General features: G+C 34.9%; 1 protein-coding gene across 2 annotated transcripts in view; it reads right to left on the bottom strand.

The window, feature by feature from the left end:
• Window positions 1-3,780: 3,780 nt before the first annotated feature.
• Window positions 3,781-19,876, bottom strand: part of Tsp42Er (Tetraspanin 42Er) — a 47,729-nt gene continuing 31,633 nt past the window's right edge. Inside the window, exons 1-5 of one of the 2 annotated variants that reach the window (XM_075312010.1) lie at window positions 6,698-6,765; window positions 4,552-4,719; window positions 4,315-4,473; window positions 4,057-4,254; window positions 3,781-3,988 (exon numbers count right to left, since the gene is read on the bottom strand). In XM_075312010.1, the coding sequence (XP_075168125.1) occupies window positions 3,917-3,988; window positions 4,057-4,254; window positions 4,315-4,473; window positions 4,552-4,653 (531 nt within the window). In that variant the 5' untranslated portion in view covers window positions 4,654-4,719; window positions 6,698-6,765 and the 3' untranslated portion in view covers window positions 3,781-3,916. Of the gene's footprint in view, window positions 3,989-4,056; window positions 4,255-4,314; window positions 4,474-4,551; window positions 4,720-6,697; window positions 6,766-19,876 lie in introns of those variants that run through there. The other variant, XM_075312009.1, reaches the window with a different exon arrangement.

Genomic DNA, 19,876 nt, shown 5'->3' with positions numbered 1-19,876 from the left:
ACAAACAAATGAAGTTAAGTTTGTGTTTTCTTTTCTCAAGTGGCGTCCTTTTTCCGACGATGAAAAAAGTTTTTTTCATAAAGATCAAAACATTTTAGGTTGTGACCATGTTCTTTTAACTAGAAAAAAAAAAACATTTTTAGCGAATACCATAACATTTTCAATCGTGACCATTGTCTTTTCATTCAAAAAAAAACTCTTTTTATCAATATAATAACATTTTAGATGAGGACAATTATATTTTTCTTAGAACCATGTTCACTGAGCCAACATGATTGCAGGTTAAAATAAAATATTATTTTGCTCTTCGAATATGATTGTGACAATCATGTTTCTTCTCTGCGTGTATAGAAGTAAAATTTGGTCAAAATTTTCTATAGAAATACGATTTTAACAAAATTTTCTATAGAAATAAAATTTTGACAAAATTTTCTATAGAAATAAAATTTTTACTAAATTTTCAAAAAATTAAAATTTTGACATCTCTATAGAATTAAAATTTTGACAACATTTTCTACAGAAATAAAATTTTGCCAAAATTTTCCATAGAAATGAAATTTGACAAAATTTTCTATAGGAATAAAATTTCGCCAAATTTTGCTAGATTATTTTTGCTCGAGTGGCAAGCATGATTATGAACCGATATGGACCAATTTTTGTGTGATTGGGTATCGGCTATATATAACCATAGACCGATATGGACCAATTTTGGCATGGTTATTAGCGGCCATATTATTAACACCACGTTGCAAATTTCAACCGGATCGGATGAAGTTTGCTCGTCCAAGTGGCTCCGGAGTTCAAATCTGGTAATCGGTTTATATGGGGGCTATATATAATTATGGACCGATATGGACCAATTTTTGCATGGTTGGTAGAGACCATATATTAATACCATGTACCAAATTTCAGCCGGATCGGATGAAATTTGCTTCTCTTAGAGCAATCGCAAGCCAAATTTGGGGGTCCGTTTGTATGTGGGCTATACGTAAAAGTGGACCGATATGGCCCATTTTCAATACCATCCGACCTACATCGATAACAACTACTTGTGCCAAGTTTCAAGTCGATAGCTTGTTTCGTTCGGAGGTTAGCGTGATTTCAACAGACGGACGGACGGACGGACGGACGGACATGCTTAGATCGACTCAGAATTTCACCAAGACCCAGAATATATATACTTTATGGGGTCTTAGAGCAATATTTCGATGTGTTACAAACGGAATGACAAAGTTAATATACCCCCATCCTATGATGGAGGGTATAAAAAGATCGATCCAATACGTATATAATTCAGTTTGACAAAGTAGACATAAAATTTTGACAAAATTTTCTACAAAAATAAAATTTTAACAAAATTTTCTATTATTTTCTATAGAAATAAAAATTTTGACAAAATTTTCTATAGAAAGAACATTTTGACAAAAATTTCTACAGAAATAAAATTTTAACAAAATTTTCTATAGAAATAAACTTTTGACAAAATTTTCTATAGAAATAAAATCTTGACAATGATGAAAATTTTATTATGAACCGAATAAAATTTTAACAAAATTTTCCCTAGAAATAAAATTTTGACAAAATTTTCTATAGAAATAAAATTTTGACAAAATTTTCTATAGAAATAAAATTTTGGGAGATTATTTTTGGCTCTAGTGGCAACCATGATTATGAACCTATATGGACCAATTTTTGTGTGATTGGACCAATTTTGGTATGGTTGTTAGCGACCATATACTAACACCACGTTCCTAATTTGAACCGGATCGGATGAATTTTGCTCCTCCAAGAGGCTCCGGAGGTCAAATCTGGAGAATGTTTTATATGGAGGCTATATATAATTATGGACCGATGTGGACGAATTTTTGCAAGGTTGTTATGTACCATATACCAATACCATGTACCAAATTTCAGCCGGATCAGATGCAATTTCTTTCTTTGAGGCTTCGCAAGCCAAATCTGGAGATCGGTTTATATGGGGTCTATATATAATTATGGACCGATGTGGACCAATTTTTGCATGGTTGTTAGAGACCATATACCAACATCATGTACCAAATTTCAGCCGAATCGGATGAAATTTGCTTCTCTTTGAGGCTCCGCAAGCCAAATCTGGGGATCGGTTTATATGGGGGCTATATATAATTATAGACCGATGTGGACCAATTTGTGCATGATTGTTAGAGACCGGATCGGATGAAATATGCTTCTCTTTGAGGCTCCACAATCCAAATCTGGGGATCGGTTTATATAGGGGCTATATATAATTAAGGACCGATATGGACCAATTTTTGCATGGTTGTTAGAGACCATATACCAACATCATGTACCAAATTTCAGCCGGATCGGATGAAATTTTCTTCTCTTTGAGGCTCCGCAAGCCAAATCTGGGGATCGGTTTGTATGGGGGCTATATATAATTATGGACCGATGTGGACCAATTTTTGCATGATTGTTAGAGACCATATACCAACACCATGTACCAAATTTCAGCCGGATCGGATGAAATATGCTTCTCTTAGAGGCTCCACAAGCCAAATCTGGTGATCGGTTTATATGGGGGCTATATATAATTATGGACCGATGTGGACCAATTTTTGCATGGTTGTTAGAGACCATATACCAACACCATGTACCAAATTTCAGCTGGATCGGATAAAATATGCTTCTCTTAGAGGCTCCACAAGCCAAATCTGGGGATCGGTTTATATGGGGGCTATATATAATTATGGCCCGATGTGGACCAATTTTTGCATGGTTGTTAGAGACCATATACCAACACCATATACCAAATTTCAGCCGGATCGGATGAAATATGCTTCTCTTAGAGGCTCCACAAGCCAAATCTGGGGATCGGTTTATATAGGGGCTATATATAATTAAGGACCGACATGGACCAATTTTTGCATGGTTGTTAGAGACCATATACCAACATCATGTACCAAATTTCAGCCGGATCGGATGAAATTTTCTTCTCTTTGAGGCTCCGCAAGCCAAATCTGGGGATCGGTTTATATGGGGGCTATATATAATTATGGACCGATGTGAACCAATTTTTACATGGTTGTTAGAGACCATATACCAACACCATGTACCAAATTTCAGCCGGATCGGATGAAATATGCTTCCGTTAGAGGCTCCACAAGCCAAATCTGAGGGTCCCTTTATATGGGGGCTATACGTAAAAGTGGACCGATATGGCCCATTTGCAATACCATCTGACCTACATCAATAACAACTACTTGTGCCAAGTTTCAAGTCGATAGCTTGTTTCGTTCGGAAGTTAGCGTGATTTCAACAGACGGACGGACGGACATGCTTAGATCGACTCAGAATTTCACCACGACCCAGAATATATATACTTTATGGGGTCTTAGAGCAATATTTCGATGTGTTACAAACGGAATGACAAAGTTAATATACCCCCATCCTATGATGGAGTGTATAAAAATCGATAGGAGATCCCGAGATGCGCTTTAAAAGAAATGTTTGTGGACCTGTCCAAAAGGACTGCATCGGAAGCAGAAAAAACTTGATGAGGGATTCCGGGATGCGCTTTAAAAGAAATGTTCGTGGACTTTTCAAAAAGGACTGCATCGGAAGTGGAAAAACTTGATGGGGGATTCCGGGATGCGATTTAAAGGAAATGTTCGTGGATTTGTCCAAAAGGACTGCATCGGAAGTGGAAAAAACTTGATGGAGGATTCCGGAAAGCGCTTTTAAAGAAATGTTGGTGGAACAACTTCCAATTTTTTGCTGGGAAGTGAATGCAATATAGCATTAAGGGCTTGTATGATCTTTTTATTTAACTTAAAAAACAACATTGACACAAATAATTCCCAAAGAACAAAAAGCAAAGACTATAAAGGAATGTAAATCTTCAGCCAGGTTTTTTTTTATGCTACCATAGATCACTCTAGTATCTCGATCTACGCTGTTGATTACGGAATGATATGGCCAAAATGGAAGCAGATATCAGGGCCACAACCTAAAAGATAAAGATATAGTGAATTAATTAATTCCACCAAATTACAAAAGACTTGCATCTCAACTAACCTCAACGCTGAGAGTAGCCCAACTGAAAACGGTGATCCAATGTTCGGCAGTTTCATAGAACACTATTAATTTATACAAGCAACCATCGGGGTAAATAGTTGTAGCATTTCCAGCACTTCCCTCCGGATAGCAACTGTCCGGAATGGTTAAGTTAGCATTGGTATAATCGGTAGAATTCAGTTTGCCGCAACATCCAAACTATTGGGGGAATTAAAAGCTTAGCATATTTACGAGGCGAATTCACTCTATCGATCTTACCAAGTTTTGAATTGGGGTCATTTCATCCGTACCATTCAATTGCTTTTGCCAAGCTCTTTCAATATCCTTGTTGGCCTTTGTCTCTCCATCGATGTTGGATATATAACCGAAATGAAGAACTGCATTACCAGTTATCAAAATCAACAAGAAAATTGCATACTATAAGCATATCGAATCAGTATGACACATTATTCAGAGTTTCTACAAAAAGGGAGAATAATAGCTGCTATAACTTACCGACCAAGTTAAACAGACATTTTCTCGAATTGCACCGCAACAGCCAAAGAAGGATATTAGAAAAACGAGGGAGCCTAAAGAAATCAGGAAGATGCATACCATACGTCCCTCATTTGTATAGTTGTTCAAGGCCAAACAATTGACAACAATTGTGCCAATACCGAGAAGCTGAAAGGGGATTGACAAAATAATAAATAAATCCAAATAATCATATAGTATCGACAATATTTAAATATAAATTAATTAAATTAAACTTAAGTAGAAAGTTAATACAAATTTAAAAGTTCAGGGGTTGGCTTCTCTTTCTCCGATTAGTATTTAAGCGCAGGATAAACCAATTGTTAATAAAAGTTTTGAGTGTGCACAGCTAATTTATCGACATGGTAAATAACATATTAGCAAGACAGAGAAACCGGTCCCTAAGCTTAAGAACAGTGCTTAGGGACTACAGTGCTTAGGTTTAAAGGGTGATACGGTTAAAATTTGGTCAATATAAACTTGACGTATTTCTTTCAATTTTGCATTTAAAAAACCTGAACACCCCTCATTTTGAAGGTGTGTGTGTGTAGAATGTTGCTCCTGTTTTGATTTTGGAATTCACTCTTCAGTTGTCAAAATTCCGTCCAAGCAAGAAGAGCAGCGTATCAAAATTTTGCTCGCGCATCGCGAAAATCCGAGCTACTCGCACGCAAAGCTGGCAAAATCGCTAAAAGTTGCCAAATCAACCGTTACAAATGTAATTAAAGTGTTTGGGGAACGTTTGTCGACACCAAGGAAGTCTGGATCGGGGGGAAATCGAAAACCGGAAGCCGCTGAGATGACAAAGAGAGTTGCCGGTAGTTTCAAGCGAAACCCTAACCTCTCTCTCCGAGATGCCGCAAATAAGCTGGGTGTATCGTCTACAACCGTGCATCGAGCCAAAAAACGAGCCGGACTATCGACTTACAAGAAGATAGTGACTCCAAATCGCGATGATAAACAAAATACGACGGCCAAAGCGCGATCCCGGAGGCTGTACACGACGATGCTGACGAAGTTTGACTGCGTGGTAATGGACGACGAAACCTACGTCAAAGCCGACTACAAGCAGCTTCCGGGACAGGAGTTTTATACGGCAAAAGGAAGGGGAAAGGTAGCAGATATTTTCAAGCACATAAAACTGTCAAAGTTCGCAAAGAAATATCTTGTTTGGCAAGCCATCTGTACCTGTGGCTTGAAGAGCAGCATTTTCATAGCTTCCGGGACTGTCAACCAAGAAATTTACGTGAAAGAGTGTTTGAATAAACGTCTGCAGCCTTTCCTGAGGAAACACGGTTGTTCCGTACTGTTTTGGCCGGATTTGGCATCTTGCCATTACGGTAAAAAGGCCATGGAGTGGTACGCCGCCAACAACGTGCAGATGGTTCCCAAGGACAAGAACCCTCCCAACACGCCAGAGCTCCGCCCAATTGAGAAATACTGGGCTATTGTCAAGCGGAACCTAAAGAAGACCAAAAAAACTGCTAAGAACGAGCAGCAGTTCAAGGCAAACTGGCTTTCTGCGGCGAAGAAGGTGGACAAGGTGGCTGTACAAAATCTGATGGTAGGTGTCAAGCGGGAGGCCCGGCAATTCGGATTTGGAAAAGCGAAAGCCTAACTGAATATTTTTCCTGAATTTTATACTAATTGAACTTGAAAAAGAAATTTAATTTGATTTTTTACATAAACGATTTCACCGATTTACACGCGTTTTCCCTTGATTTTTCCCAAATTTTGACCGTATCACCCTTTATATTCCTTTACCCAGCAATACAAGAGCTTCCAAAAAAGTAGTTTGGATCCCAAACTTGTGATCCGGAAGTAGTGCAAACTTGGATCACCTCCAATGAATTTTACATGGGCTTGTCATTGAACGGAAGTACTCGATTTTTGGACCCTTTGTATTGCTTTAGAAGTTGTGCCTTAGAAGTTCATTTGAATGACAAGCAAAATTTTTTCAACAATTTCTTTTTCTATTTTTTGTTATGCCTGTTTTTCTTATTATATAATTTTTATAATTTGAATAACTTTTTGCCTCCACCTGGGGGTTGAACCTGGGTTTGTTGGCACCATTTTATACATCGTTTTTACTTTATTATTTTCGGCATATATTTTTGTATAAACATACCCAGCAAAAAAATTTGGAAGTTCTTCTAAAGGCACAACTTTAAAAGCACTTACAAAAATTACATCCCAAAGATGTTCTCCATATTAACTACACACACCCAGAGAAGGAATATGATCATCTCAAACATGTTGCAAGAACAAAATGTTATTTTTGGATGGTGACCATGTAACATGTTCGCCGCAACCATGTTATTTACTCAGAAATTATGTATATGTTTTCGGAAAGCATGTTATGTTTGGTCACCATCCAAAAATAACATTTTGCTCTTGAAACATGTTTGAGGTGATCATATTCCGTCTCTGGGTGCAGCAAGTTCTTTTAACTCAATTTTATGGTACATAACTCGCTTTTTCGTATTTTAATGGGTAATTTTAACTTTCTAGTTTCAAATAGATTACAACCAGAGTAAGAAATAATAAAATGGAACAATTTATTCAAGGTTTGTCGATAAAAATGGTAAATCCATTCTAGAAAAATTGCAATTTTTGAAGACACTCAGAGGAGGAATATGATCACCTCAAACATGTTTAAGAGCAAAATGTTATTTTTGGGTGGTGACCATGTAACATGGTTTTCGCAACACTGTTATTTTCCCGGAAATCATGTATCTGATTTCGGCAAGCAGGTTATATTTGACGAGAAAATAACATTTTAATGAAAAACATGTTACATGGTCACCATACAAAAATAATATTTTGCTCTTGAAACATGTGTTTGAGGTGATCATATTCCTTCTTTGCGTGGATATTTGAGGTCAAGCGTTTCAGACAAGCGTTCATTAAAAATCATAAAAAATTATAAAAATTATTTATTTGGCAAAATATAAAAACAAATTAACATCCAAAACACTGGATTCAGATCACACCCTAAAAAGTGATTCAAATTCAGTGCGACGACTGCTGAAATGGTGGACATCCGTCCTATTTCAAGCCCATGTTAAATTCATCGCTTCTGAGCCAATTTGGCACCACTTCCGGATCCAAAAAGATCATATATTTAATGGCGACCATTAAAATTATAACAAAAACGAGTTATAAAAAATTAAATCAAAAGAACTTCCTGCGTAGTTAAAACAAAGAACATCTTTGGGAGGACATTGTTAGAAGTGCTTTAAAGTTGTACTCTCCATTTTTTTGCGGGGTATTTATATTTAACCAGGGCTGTGGAGTCGAGTCAATTTTACTCGACTCCGACACCAACTCCAGCATTTCTTATTAGCCTCGACTCCGACTCCGGAATCGACTCCAGGTGGTGTACCTAAATCTCATTTTAAAGAACCCTAATTTTAAATTTTGATACGACTCGACGACAAATCTCAGCATTTCAGGGATGTAAAGAACTCTACATTTTAATGTCAGGCCAATAACTTAAAATACGACACAAGGCTACATAAAAGCAAAAAATTTCAAAAAATAAGTAGGCTTCCAGAAGTTTAAGAAGTAAAATCCTGGAATTAATCTATATAGGCATTTTATAATAAATAAATCTATTTAAAAAAGAAAAATACACAAAAATCAAAATGTCGGGCTAATCAGACAGAAAGTTTAGATGTTCAAAAATGTAATGTGTCGGATATAGAAAACAAACATAAACTGCCAAAAATTAGGACGGGCGGAATTTTAAATAACAACTACCATACAACAGATGACAGGAATAGCTGGACAGTTACGAATATTGTTTCTATAGAAATAAAATCGTGAAACATCGATTTATAAATGGTTTATCAGTTATGGATATTAGAGGCCAGGGTTGATAAAGTTGACAATTTTGTGTTTTTGTTTTATACATTTCGACTGCCAAAAGCACCGTGGCACGACCGCGAGTCATTTGGTACTTTTTCATCACAATTACTCTATATAAAGTTATTCTGCCCTAAATGTGAACGTTTCTCACACATCAACTCAACTCTAAAAATTATAAAAAGCAGACATTAAAGAAATATACATATTCTCAAATTAGGATATTTTAGTTTTTATTACAGGATCTTAATATTTTTGAGAGGAATATTGTCTATACCACATTCATTTGGTAGATGTTGCAAAGAGGTACTTCTTTGTGACAAAATTTTTCTATAGAAATAAAATTTTGAAAAAATTTTCTATAGAAATTTTTTACATTTTCAATGGAAATAATATTTTGACAAAATTTTCTTAGAAATAAAATTTTGACAAAATTTTCTATAGAAATTCTATTTTTACAAAATTGTCTATAGAAATAACATTTTGACATAATTTTCTATAGAAATTAAATTTTTACAAAATTTTCTATAGAAATAACATTTTGACAAAATTTTCGTTGAAATAAAAAAAAATCTGCAGAAATAAAATTTTGACAAAATTTTCTACAGAAACTAAATTTTTCAAAATGGGAAAAACTTTTTAAAACAAATCGGATGATGGGTTTATATGTAGGTGCTATATCCCAAATTTGTCCTGTATACCCCATCTTCGAACTCGACATGCCTGCCAAAAAATGTTGAACGTTAGGTTCAACTGCTATATTGTCTTAAAATTGTACCTTTATCAAGAGTACATATAACATGTTGGCTGATAAGTCCCCTGTCTGACACATAGATGGCGTCGCTAGTATTAAATACATATTATTTTTATATAGTACCAACCTTCAAATGATTCGTGTCAAAATTTGACGTCTGTAAGTCAATTAGGGAAAAATCATCAACAGTGACTATTAGATGGCGTTATTGGAGCGTTTGAAGGTCGAAATCGCGGCAAAACGGCCCCATATGAAGAAGAAAAAAGTGTTGTCCCACCAAGAAAACGCACCGTGCCACAAGTCATTGAGAACGATGGCAAAAATTCATGAATTGGGCGTCGAATTGCTTCCCCAGCCACCGTATTCTCCAGATCTGCCCCCCAGCGACTTTTTCTTGTTCTCAGACCTCAAATGGATGCTCGCAGGGAAAAATTTGGCTGCAATGAAGAGGTGATCGCCGAAACTGAGGCCTATTTTGAGGCAAACCCGAAGGAGTACTACCAAAATGGTATCAACAAATTGGAAGGTCTTTATAATCGTTGTATCGCTCTTGAAGGGAACTATGTTTAATAATAAAAACGAATTTTGACAAAAAAAATGTGTTTTTCTTTGTTAGACCGGGGACTTATCAGCCAACCTGTTATGGTCAAAAATCGATATTTTAATATGTTAAAAATGGACAATACAATTGATCTATTCGGCCCATATTCTAGTAAAATCTACTTTTTATATCACCGTGAAATTTCACCCATATAAATACACTGAAAGCCATTACTTCGTTTTTCGTTGTTCGATTAAAATCCCTAATGGAATCTAATTTGTCGAAATATTTCTTTAGTTACAAAGATAGGAAGTGTTTTCAGTTTGTTTCGCCGGAGTCGGAGTCGAGCAAAATTTCTACGACTCCGGCTCTGACTCCGACTCCAGCAAAATCTTCAAACTCCGACTCCAAGACTCCGAGTCCGGCTCCGACTCCACAGCCCTGTATTTGACCAAACATTATTTACATTAATTTCATTTAGGAATGAATAACAAGACTATTCCTGTGGTCTAAAAAGTCGCTACATGCACGGACGAAAAAGACTGTTTTTCATATGTTTGGGTGTAAAAATTATATGTTTGGAACTCCATTTTTTAACACAATATTTTTAAGTGCAAGCATATAATCTTCATAAACTAGTATAATATGTTTTAACACAATATTTTTAAGTGCAAGCATATAATGTTCATAAACTAGTATAACATGTTTGGGACATATATGTTAATATTAGAACATATTATGTTTGGGACATAAAATGTTTGTAAATATAATATGTTTAGATGCAAACGTATATTAATAAACATATATGTGTTTAGAAAGAGAGACCTAGAGAGCATGCTGCAAGTAAAATAACGGAAGTAACCAATTGGCGCTTTAAAAATATATCCACACAAAGAAAATTTCATTAACATTTTTTTACTGCCAGTGTATGCCCTAAGGTGAAATATAATATGTTTGAACAATACAAACAATATTTTGTTTGGACCAATCCTGAAAATATATATGCTTGGAGCAAAATGTGTTTGGGGTATATGTTACAGAAGCGATTTTTCTTGAGGGTGTGGTGAGATGAAAAAGAGAATTTGGTGGAATTAATTACAAATATTATAAATGTATGTAACTACTTTTCAACTAGATCTATTTTACATCTTTATATGTTTGTATTTTCTTATTTTATGTCATAGTCTTTTCAACTTCTAATATATGGACAACCATATATGTCCACTCACTTTGATATGCTAACGGACTGGAGAGTCATTTGAAATTTGCTACAAATTTGAAATTTGCTACAAATTGCTTAAATCTCTTCATCGTCAGATGAAATAACAAAAATTGTTGTCTTTGTTCTTTGTAGAGGAAATTAGGGATTTATTTCATTTTTCGTTTTGGGGAGTTATTTCATGGAGCTGCTTGATTCAAGTAAACTTTTCTCTATTATTTTTATCTATCCACCATAGGATGGGGGTATATTAACTTTGTCATTCCGTTTGTAATACATCGAAATTCCGTGTGTATTTAACACATCGAAAATTTGGCTTGCGATTGCTCTAAGAGAAGCAAAATTCATCCGATCCGGCTGAAATTTAGTACATGGTGTTAGTATATGATCTCTAACAACCATGCAAAAATTGGTCCATATCGGTCCATAATTACATATAGCCCCCATATAAACCGATCCCCCGATTTGGCTTGCGGAGCCTCTAAGAGAACCAAATTTCATCCGATCCGGCTGAAATTTGGTACATGGTATTGGTATATGTTCTCTAATGACCATGCAAAAATTGGTACACATCGGTCCACATCGGTCCATAATTATATATAGCCCCCATATAAACCGATCCCCCGATTTGGCTTGCGGAGCCTCTAAGAAACGAAAATTTCATCCGAACCGGCTGAAATTTGGTACATGGTGTTGGTATATGTTCTCTAATGACCACGCAAAAATTTGTGCATATCGGTCCATAATTATATATAGCCCCCATATAAATCGATTCCCAGATTTGTCCTCCGGAGCCTCTTGGAGTAGCAAAATTCATCCGATCCGGTTGAAATTTGCAACATGGTGTTAGTATAAGGCCGCTAATATTCATGCCAAAATTGGTCCATATCGGTCTATAGTTATATATAGCAGATCCCCATTCACACAAAAATTGGTCCATATCGGTTCATATTCATGGTTGCCACTCGAGCCAACAATAATCTACCAAAATTTTATTTTTATGGAAAACATTGTCAAAATTTTATTTCTATAGAAAATTTTGTAAAAATTTTATTTCTATAGAAAATTTTGTAAAAATTGTATTTCTATAGAAAATTTTGTCAAAATTTTATTTCTATAGAAAATTTTGTCAAAATTTTATTTCTATAGAAAATTTTTTCCAAATTTTATTTCTATAGAAATTTTTTTCCAAATTTTACTTCTATAGAAAATGTTGTCAAAATTTTATTTCTATAGAAACTTTAAATTTAATTATATACGTATTTAATCGGCCTTTTTTAGTTTAATATATACTATGTATGGACTACCTTGTAATTTAGAAGACGGTGTTAGGAAGATTTAAGATACCATGCCATCGGCAAGTGTTACCGCAACCCAAGTAATTCGATAGTGGATGACAGTCTTCAGTAGAAGTTTCTACGCAATCCATGGTGGAGGGTACATAAGCTTCGGCCTGGCCGAACTTACGGCCTTATCTACAGTATGTCAAGAAAGTGTTTTGACAATAGGATGAAACTTATGTTTTGTTCCAAAATTAAATATAATTTAATTTTAAAAAATATTTTATTATGTATTTTGCAATTTTCTGGAATTTGAAATATTTGGCAATGTCAAAAGACTTTCTTGACATACTGTACTTGTTTGGGACTAGTTTTGTTCAAATTCGGAATAAATAAATGGAAATCTTGTTTTATTTCTCAAGGGTATGTGTCATGAGGAAAATACTTCTCTGCAGCATTACCAAAAGTTAAATTGGAATCATGTACGTGTAAAGAGCAACCAATGCAGTTTGTGAGAAGTAAACCTCAAAAGTATTTGCTACTTGGTAGTATTCATGAAAATCGGATATATTGTAATCCAATTCGTTCGATATTGGTGGCGGATTGGTAAAAATGCTTCTGGTGAGCGTCTCAACCACTTACCTATTTTTTATTCGGTACAAGGTCTACGCTTGCAATTTAGTTCTTGGTATTGCTGCAGAGAAGTATTTTTCTCATACGACATGCCCATGCAAAAATATTAAAGCTTTCCATTTAATAGTATTTACTTACTTATTTTGAACCAAGTTACCTCCAAGAGTATTTGGTCGCAACAGTTTTTGCTGAAAATAGTTCATTATGAACTAATTGTAAATTTATTATCACTTTTTTTTTGTATATCAACTCTTTACCGATGTATGTGAATGCTTTCGCGGATGTTGAGAGGAAGGGTCCTTGACGGATGTTACAAATGAGTCGGCATGGATCCATATCTCCATAAATTACAACGAGGAACTTTTTCTGTATTAATTTATGCAAAATAAATACACTACAATTTAATCACAATTTGCCGAAGCCGTTTATCCCAGACACAAATGCCAGAGCGGAGAATTTGGCATGGAATAAAAAAATTTTTATACTTGCAATAATCTAAATCTTCTGAAGTGCCGATTTTTTTCTAGTATTATCTGTCTTTATCGGGGAAATATTGCTTACATTTAGCTTACTGACCTGGACTTTAATCGGCAAATCCCTTTGATAAATGCCGAATTTATCTCCTGCATTGCATATTGAAGCATTACGCATATACTCGTACAACTACCCCTCTAACCATCATTATTGTGGTATGAATTCAAAAACAATAATTGAATGATTGTTTACCGACTCATACGGCAAGAGAAAATTTTGGCCTACCATTAGATTTTATGACGCAAGTCTAAAGTACCTCCAAACTTCTTATCGCAACTGACTCAGAAATCCAGCGTTATCTGCCGTCATTGGTTTTCTGCAATAAAAGCTACCTTGAAAACATTTCAGGGGTATAACCGAAAAAGGGAGTGAGCAAGGCGAAAATCTCTTAAATTTAGTTATTGGGAAATATTTGTGATGTTAATTAAAACATATTATCCGAAATGTTTGAATCGAGCTATCTAATCGTTACCAATAGATCCCCATACGAGGGCGGTTCGGAAACTTCTTAGCCTATCAATGAAAGAGAATAGTTAGTTTTTCAAAAATATTTTTATTTTTCAATATAATCTCCTGAAACTTCAATACAATACAGTCCAACGCTTTTCTAGCAATTCTATCCCTTGATTAAAATAGTTTTCCTCAAGGTCTTCAAAATAGTGGTTTATAACTGTAATTGCATCTTCATTTGAGGTAAAATGGTTGCCAGCAAGGATTTTTTTTAGATTTGGGAACAAGTAAACGTCACTGGGAGCTAAATCAGGAGAATAAGGTGGGTGGTCAAGCAACTCGTACTTTAATTCATTGATTTTAGATTTATGTTAATACACTCTTGTGCGCTGGTGCGTTGTCTTGATGAAAATGTTTTTTTTGTGTTGTAAGCCTGGACGTTTTTCTCGAATTTGTACATTTAATTGATCCAAAAGGTTGCAATAGTACTCTTAATTTATTATTTTACCCTTTTAGAATATACTCCGAACCCCACTTGTCCACCCAATTTGGAGCTATCAGTGTAGAAATCTATATATTCTTTATTCCCCGGGGTCTGTGTGCACCACGCCTCATTGTTGGGGATTAGAGTCTCAAACTTTTTGTCGAAAAGTGGACTCGCCAAAGTGTAATCCACTACGTTAGGCATCTTCATCATCTTCAATGCTTGTACGAGCACGTTTAAATTCAGCAACCCAATTTTTTTACTGTTGCATATGCAGGAGCACTTTCACCTAACACATTCACCATATCATTATGAATTTCTTGTCCCGATAAACCATTTTATGTAAATATTTAATGACAGCACGCATTTCTAATTTTTGCATTGTAAAAAAAATTGCGGATGCGTCTTTTTTGAACACCTGTATATGAAGGAGTTGGAAGTTTCCAAAACACTTAACTTTTTTCTGTTTATACCGTGCTTTTTGTGCTAGACTAAGAAGTTTCCGAACTGCCCTCGTATAGCTAATTGGCCATCCATCGTCCATTGGTAAAATACTCAATTCATTTAAAAGACTGCTTATTGTCAGTCGTTTCTGAAGTACAGCTAGGAAGTGGAATCAAAACCAGCTAGGGGCAACGGAACGAAGAGTTAAATCAGAGATGTAAACACATTTTAATAAATACTACCTCTGATCAAAAATCAAATTTTAATTTTATTCATACACGCAAAAAAACAAATCGTTTAGAAAAACGTTATTAAAATTACGAAATAATTTTACAAAATATTTATTTTTGCAATTAATTTTTTTTTTTTGACTTTAAGTCTTTAATAAGAAACATTTTAAAGTTCATAGTAAAAATTTAATATAGTACTATGTAATGCCCGATATCGTTTCAAAACCTTGTGAACATTTTTGGAATATATGTAAAATTACATTATTTCCGTTTCCAAAAGAAAGTGGCCAACTAAGATATGTTTCTGTTAAATAAAGCTTCTTTACATCGACCCGTAGGCGCCCAAAACTATGCTCTATAGCGATAATTCTTTGTTGATAACAATAACAGCTACTTAGCCTAGTGGATAGTGTGTTGGCGTACAAACTGTATGGTCCGCGGTACGAAAGATAAAATTAAAAAAAGATAAAAAAAAATATAAATCAAACTAAACCTCGTGGAAGTGTGAAAGATGTGAAGGACGATTAAATTAGCCAGAAAATTAAAAAAATTGAGTTAGTCTTTATGAATTTACAGTGTGTAAAAAATAAACGTTTATCACAAAAATTTTTCTTTTAAACAAACTTCCTTACAGCGAAAAGCCTCAATTGCTCCAAATATGGATGCGGCAAACATGTTCACCGCCCAAAAACAAAATTTTTTAATTTTATTTTTTTTTTTTCAAAATTTTCAACAGGCCAATGAAATTTTCCTTTTGTTAAGTGTGTCTCAAACATTTTATGAACTAAACGTGGGTATAAAGTTCAACGACCGTACACAAAAGTTCAATATGAATTAACGCAAAAGATAATTTTCGTACGATTCTCAAAAATAGTAAGAATGAACTAGAGCATTGTTAAATGGTCGTGATTTGGCGCCAATGATTTTCTTCTTTATTTTTAGTTAATTTTTATACCCTCCACCATAGGAGGGAATTAACTTTGTCATTCCGTGTGTAACACATCGAAATATTGCTCTAAGACTCCATAAAGTATATATTCTGGGTCGTGGTGAAATTCTAAGCATGTCCGTCCGTCCGTCTGTTGAAATCACGCTAACTTCCGAACGAAACAAGCTATCGACTTGAAACTTGGCACAAGTAGTTGTTATTGATGTAGGTCGGATGGCATTGCAAATGGGTCATATCGGTTCACTTTTACGTATAACTCCCATATAAACGGACCCCCAGATTAGGCTTACGGATCCTCTAAGAGAAGCATATTTCATCCGATCTGGCTGACATTTGGTACACAGTGTTGGTATATGGTCTCTAACAACCATGCAAAAATTGGTCCACATCGGTCCATAATTATATATAGCCGCCATATAAACCGATCCCCAGATTTGTCTTGCGGAGTCTCTTGGAGGAGCAAAATTCATCCGATCCGGTTGAAACTTAGTACGTGGTGTTAATATATGGTCTCTACACGCTCACAAAAAATCGCTTCTGTAACATATACTCCCAAACATATTTTGCTTCAAGCATATATATTTTTGGGTATTGCCCAAACATTTATATGTTTGATCTCTTCCAATATATAATATGTTTGAAAGCATATTGATCTAAACAATATATGTTTGGGTAGTCTAAGTTCCAAACATTTTGTATTTTTGCATCCAAATTCAATAATGTTGTCTTCCAAAAAACAATATGTTATTATGTGAACATATAATATGTTTGGAAGCATTTTGCACCCAAAAATATTATATGCTTAAAAAAAATTCTCCCAAACAATATTGTGCTCAAAATTTTATTTATTTATTTATATATTTACAATCATAATGAATTATGAAAATAAACAGGTAATATAGGTGCTAACAACATAGGTTTTCGACCTGAATGCTCAAAATTTTTTGTTTTTGCCCAATTGTATATTCCCCGACATCTTTCTCACTTCCACGAGATTTTTTAGTTTTTAGCACCTTTTTCTGTAATACAAACATTGTAGAAGAAACTATTCAATTTTATGATTTTTTTTATTTTAATTTTACCTTTTGTCGGACGGGGATTCGAACAGCGGACCACATAGTTTGTAAGGATCAAAGAAGTAGCTGATCAATTGCCCAAGGAAAAATAAAATGTTAATTTTGTAATAACAAGCAACAACCACCAACTTAATTCAATATCGCTCCCTGTTAAATAGCGCTCCAAGCTACTAAACACATATATGTTTATAGGCTATTTCTAAATTAATATATGTTTGCATCCAAGCATATTATATTTACAAACATTTTATGTCCCAAACATAATATGTTCTAACATATTAACATATATGTCCCAAACATGTTATGCTAGTTTATGAACATTATATGCTTGCACTCAAAAATATTGTGTTTAAAAAATTGTGTTCCAAACATATAATGTTTATAGCCAAACATATGAAAAACAGTCTTTTTCAACCGTGTAAAAACCATGCAAAAATTGGTCCATATCGGTTCATAATTATATATAGCCCCCATATTAACAGATCCCCATATTTGACCTCGGGAGCCTCTTGAAGAAGCAAAATTCATCCGATCCGCTTTATATTTGGTAGATTTCGCTAGTGTATGGCCGATAACAACCACGCCAAAATTGGTCCGTAATACGGACCAATTACGGACTCCGTATCGATCTATATTACATATAGCCCCCAAATAAACCTATCCCCAATTTTGTAGCCATAGAAAATTTTGTCAAAATTTTATATTTCTATAGAAAATTTGTCAATATTTTATTTCTATAAAAAATTTTGTCAACAATTTATTTTTATAGAAAATTTTGTCAAAATTTTTATTCTATAGAAAATTTTGTCAGAATTTTATTTCTGTAGAAAATTTTGTCAAATTATTTCTATAGAAAATTTATGAAGCATTTCATAGTTGGAGAGGAATATTTTGCAAAATCTTCCAAAACATCAAGAATTCTACACCAAATAACCTAACCTAACCTATATTTACAGCACAAAAGCTCATATCGGTTCGTAATTATTTCTTCTCTATATATATCGGTCAAAAACTGAATATATACGTATTTAACAGAGCTGCCGCTACTACTTCAATCGAAGTATTTTGCTTCATTTTCACAAAAATTTCTACGTCACTCCTTCTTCCAAAAATCTGCTTCACTTTTTGTTCTGCTTCATATTTTAAAATTTTTCCCCATATTACATAATTGTTTTTCCCATTCCTTTAATTACGATGAACATAGCGGTTTTAATCATTGAATTATTAACCGATGTGGACCAATTTTTGCATAGTTGTTAGAGACCATATACTTACACCATGTACCAAATTTAAGCTGGATCGGATGAAATTTGCTTCTCGTTTATATGGGGGCTATACGTAAAAGTGGACCGATACATCAATAACAAGTACTTGTGCCAAGTTTCAAGATGATAGCTTCTTTCGTTCGGAAGTTAGCGTGATTTCAACAGACGGACGGACATGCTCAGATCGACACAGAATTTTACCACGACCCAAAATATATATACTTTATGGGGCCTTAGAGCAATATTTCGATGTGTTACAAACGGAATGACAAAGTTAATATACCCCCATCCCATGGTGGAGGGTATAATAAAATGAATTCTATTGTTTTGTTTTCAAAAATGTATGCTACTTCAATTTTATTCAATCTACTCCACTTTTTTCCAAAATCTACTTCACTCAATTTTTCACTAGCGGCAGCACTGGTATTTAATCGACCTTTCTTTTGTCTACTATATATCCCGCATGGAGCCACCGTGGTGCAATGGTTAGCATGCCCGCCTTGTATACACAAGGTCGTGGATTCGATTCCTGCTTCGACCGAACACCAAAAAGTTTTTCAGCGGTGGATTATCCCACCTCAGTAATGCTGGTGACATTTCTGAGGGTTTCAAAGCTTCTCTAAGTGGTTTCACTGCAATGTGGAACGCCGTTCGGACTCGGCTATAAAAAGGAGGTCCCTTGTCATTGAGCTTAACATGGAATCGGGCAGCACTCAGTGATAAGGGAGAAGTTCACCAATGTGGTATCACAATGGACTGAATAGTCTAAGTGAGCCTGATACATCGGGCTGCCACCTTACCTAACCAAACCTAACTTACAATTTAGAAGATGATGTTAAGAAGTTTTAAGATGCCTTGTCATGGCCCGCAACCCAAGTAATTTAATTGTGGATGACCGTCTTTAGCAGAAGTTTCTACGCAATCCATGGTGGAGGGTACATAAGATTCGGCCTGGCCGAACTTACGGTCGTATATACATGTTTCTTCTATGAGATTGTGTAATTTCGTGAATTGCAGTTAAAAAAAAGTTTCCTAGTTTTAACAACGATTTATGGAAATCTCAAAATGTCTAGTACAATTTAGTTCACTTTTCGCACGTGGTAGTTCATTCTTCCTATAAAACAGTTTACTTTTTTTCTATGTAGGTTAGGTGAAGTTAGGGGTAGTAGTAGCCCGTTATTATTTGGTTCACTTAGACTATTCAGTCCATAGTGATACCATAAGTGGTGAAATTCTCTCTTATCAATGAGACCGGCCCTATTCTATGTTTTGCTCAATGACAAGTGACTTCCTTTTGATAGCCAATGAAACTCGAAACTCTCAGAAATGTAATCAGTACAACCGAGAGGGGATAATCCGCCGCTGAAAAACTTTTGGTGTTCGGTCGAACTGGGATTGAACCCATGACCCTTTGAATGCTAGCGGACATGCTATCAATTGCACTCCAGTGGCTGACATTTTTAATGAACGCTTACTCGAAAATATTTCCCAATAAGTATACATTGAAGCAAAATTTTATTATACAGTAGGTAACGGATATAAATACATCTCATATAAGAAAAGAAAGCATACACTGAAAAA

This window comes from Haematobia irritans, chromosome 5 (assembly GCF_050003625.1).
Source record: "Haematobia irritans isolate KBUSLIRL chromosome 5, ASM5000362v1, whole genome shotgun sequence".
Lineage (NCBI taxonomy): Eukaryota > Metazoa > Arthropoda > Insecta > Diptera > Muscidae > Haematobia > Haematobia irritans.
Note: the sequence above shows the minus strand (reverse complement) of the source record. Positions and strands in the feature narration are given on the sequence as shown.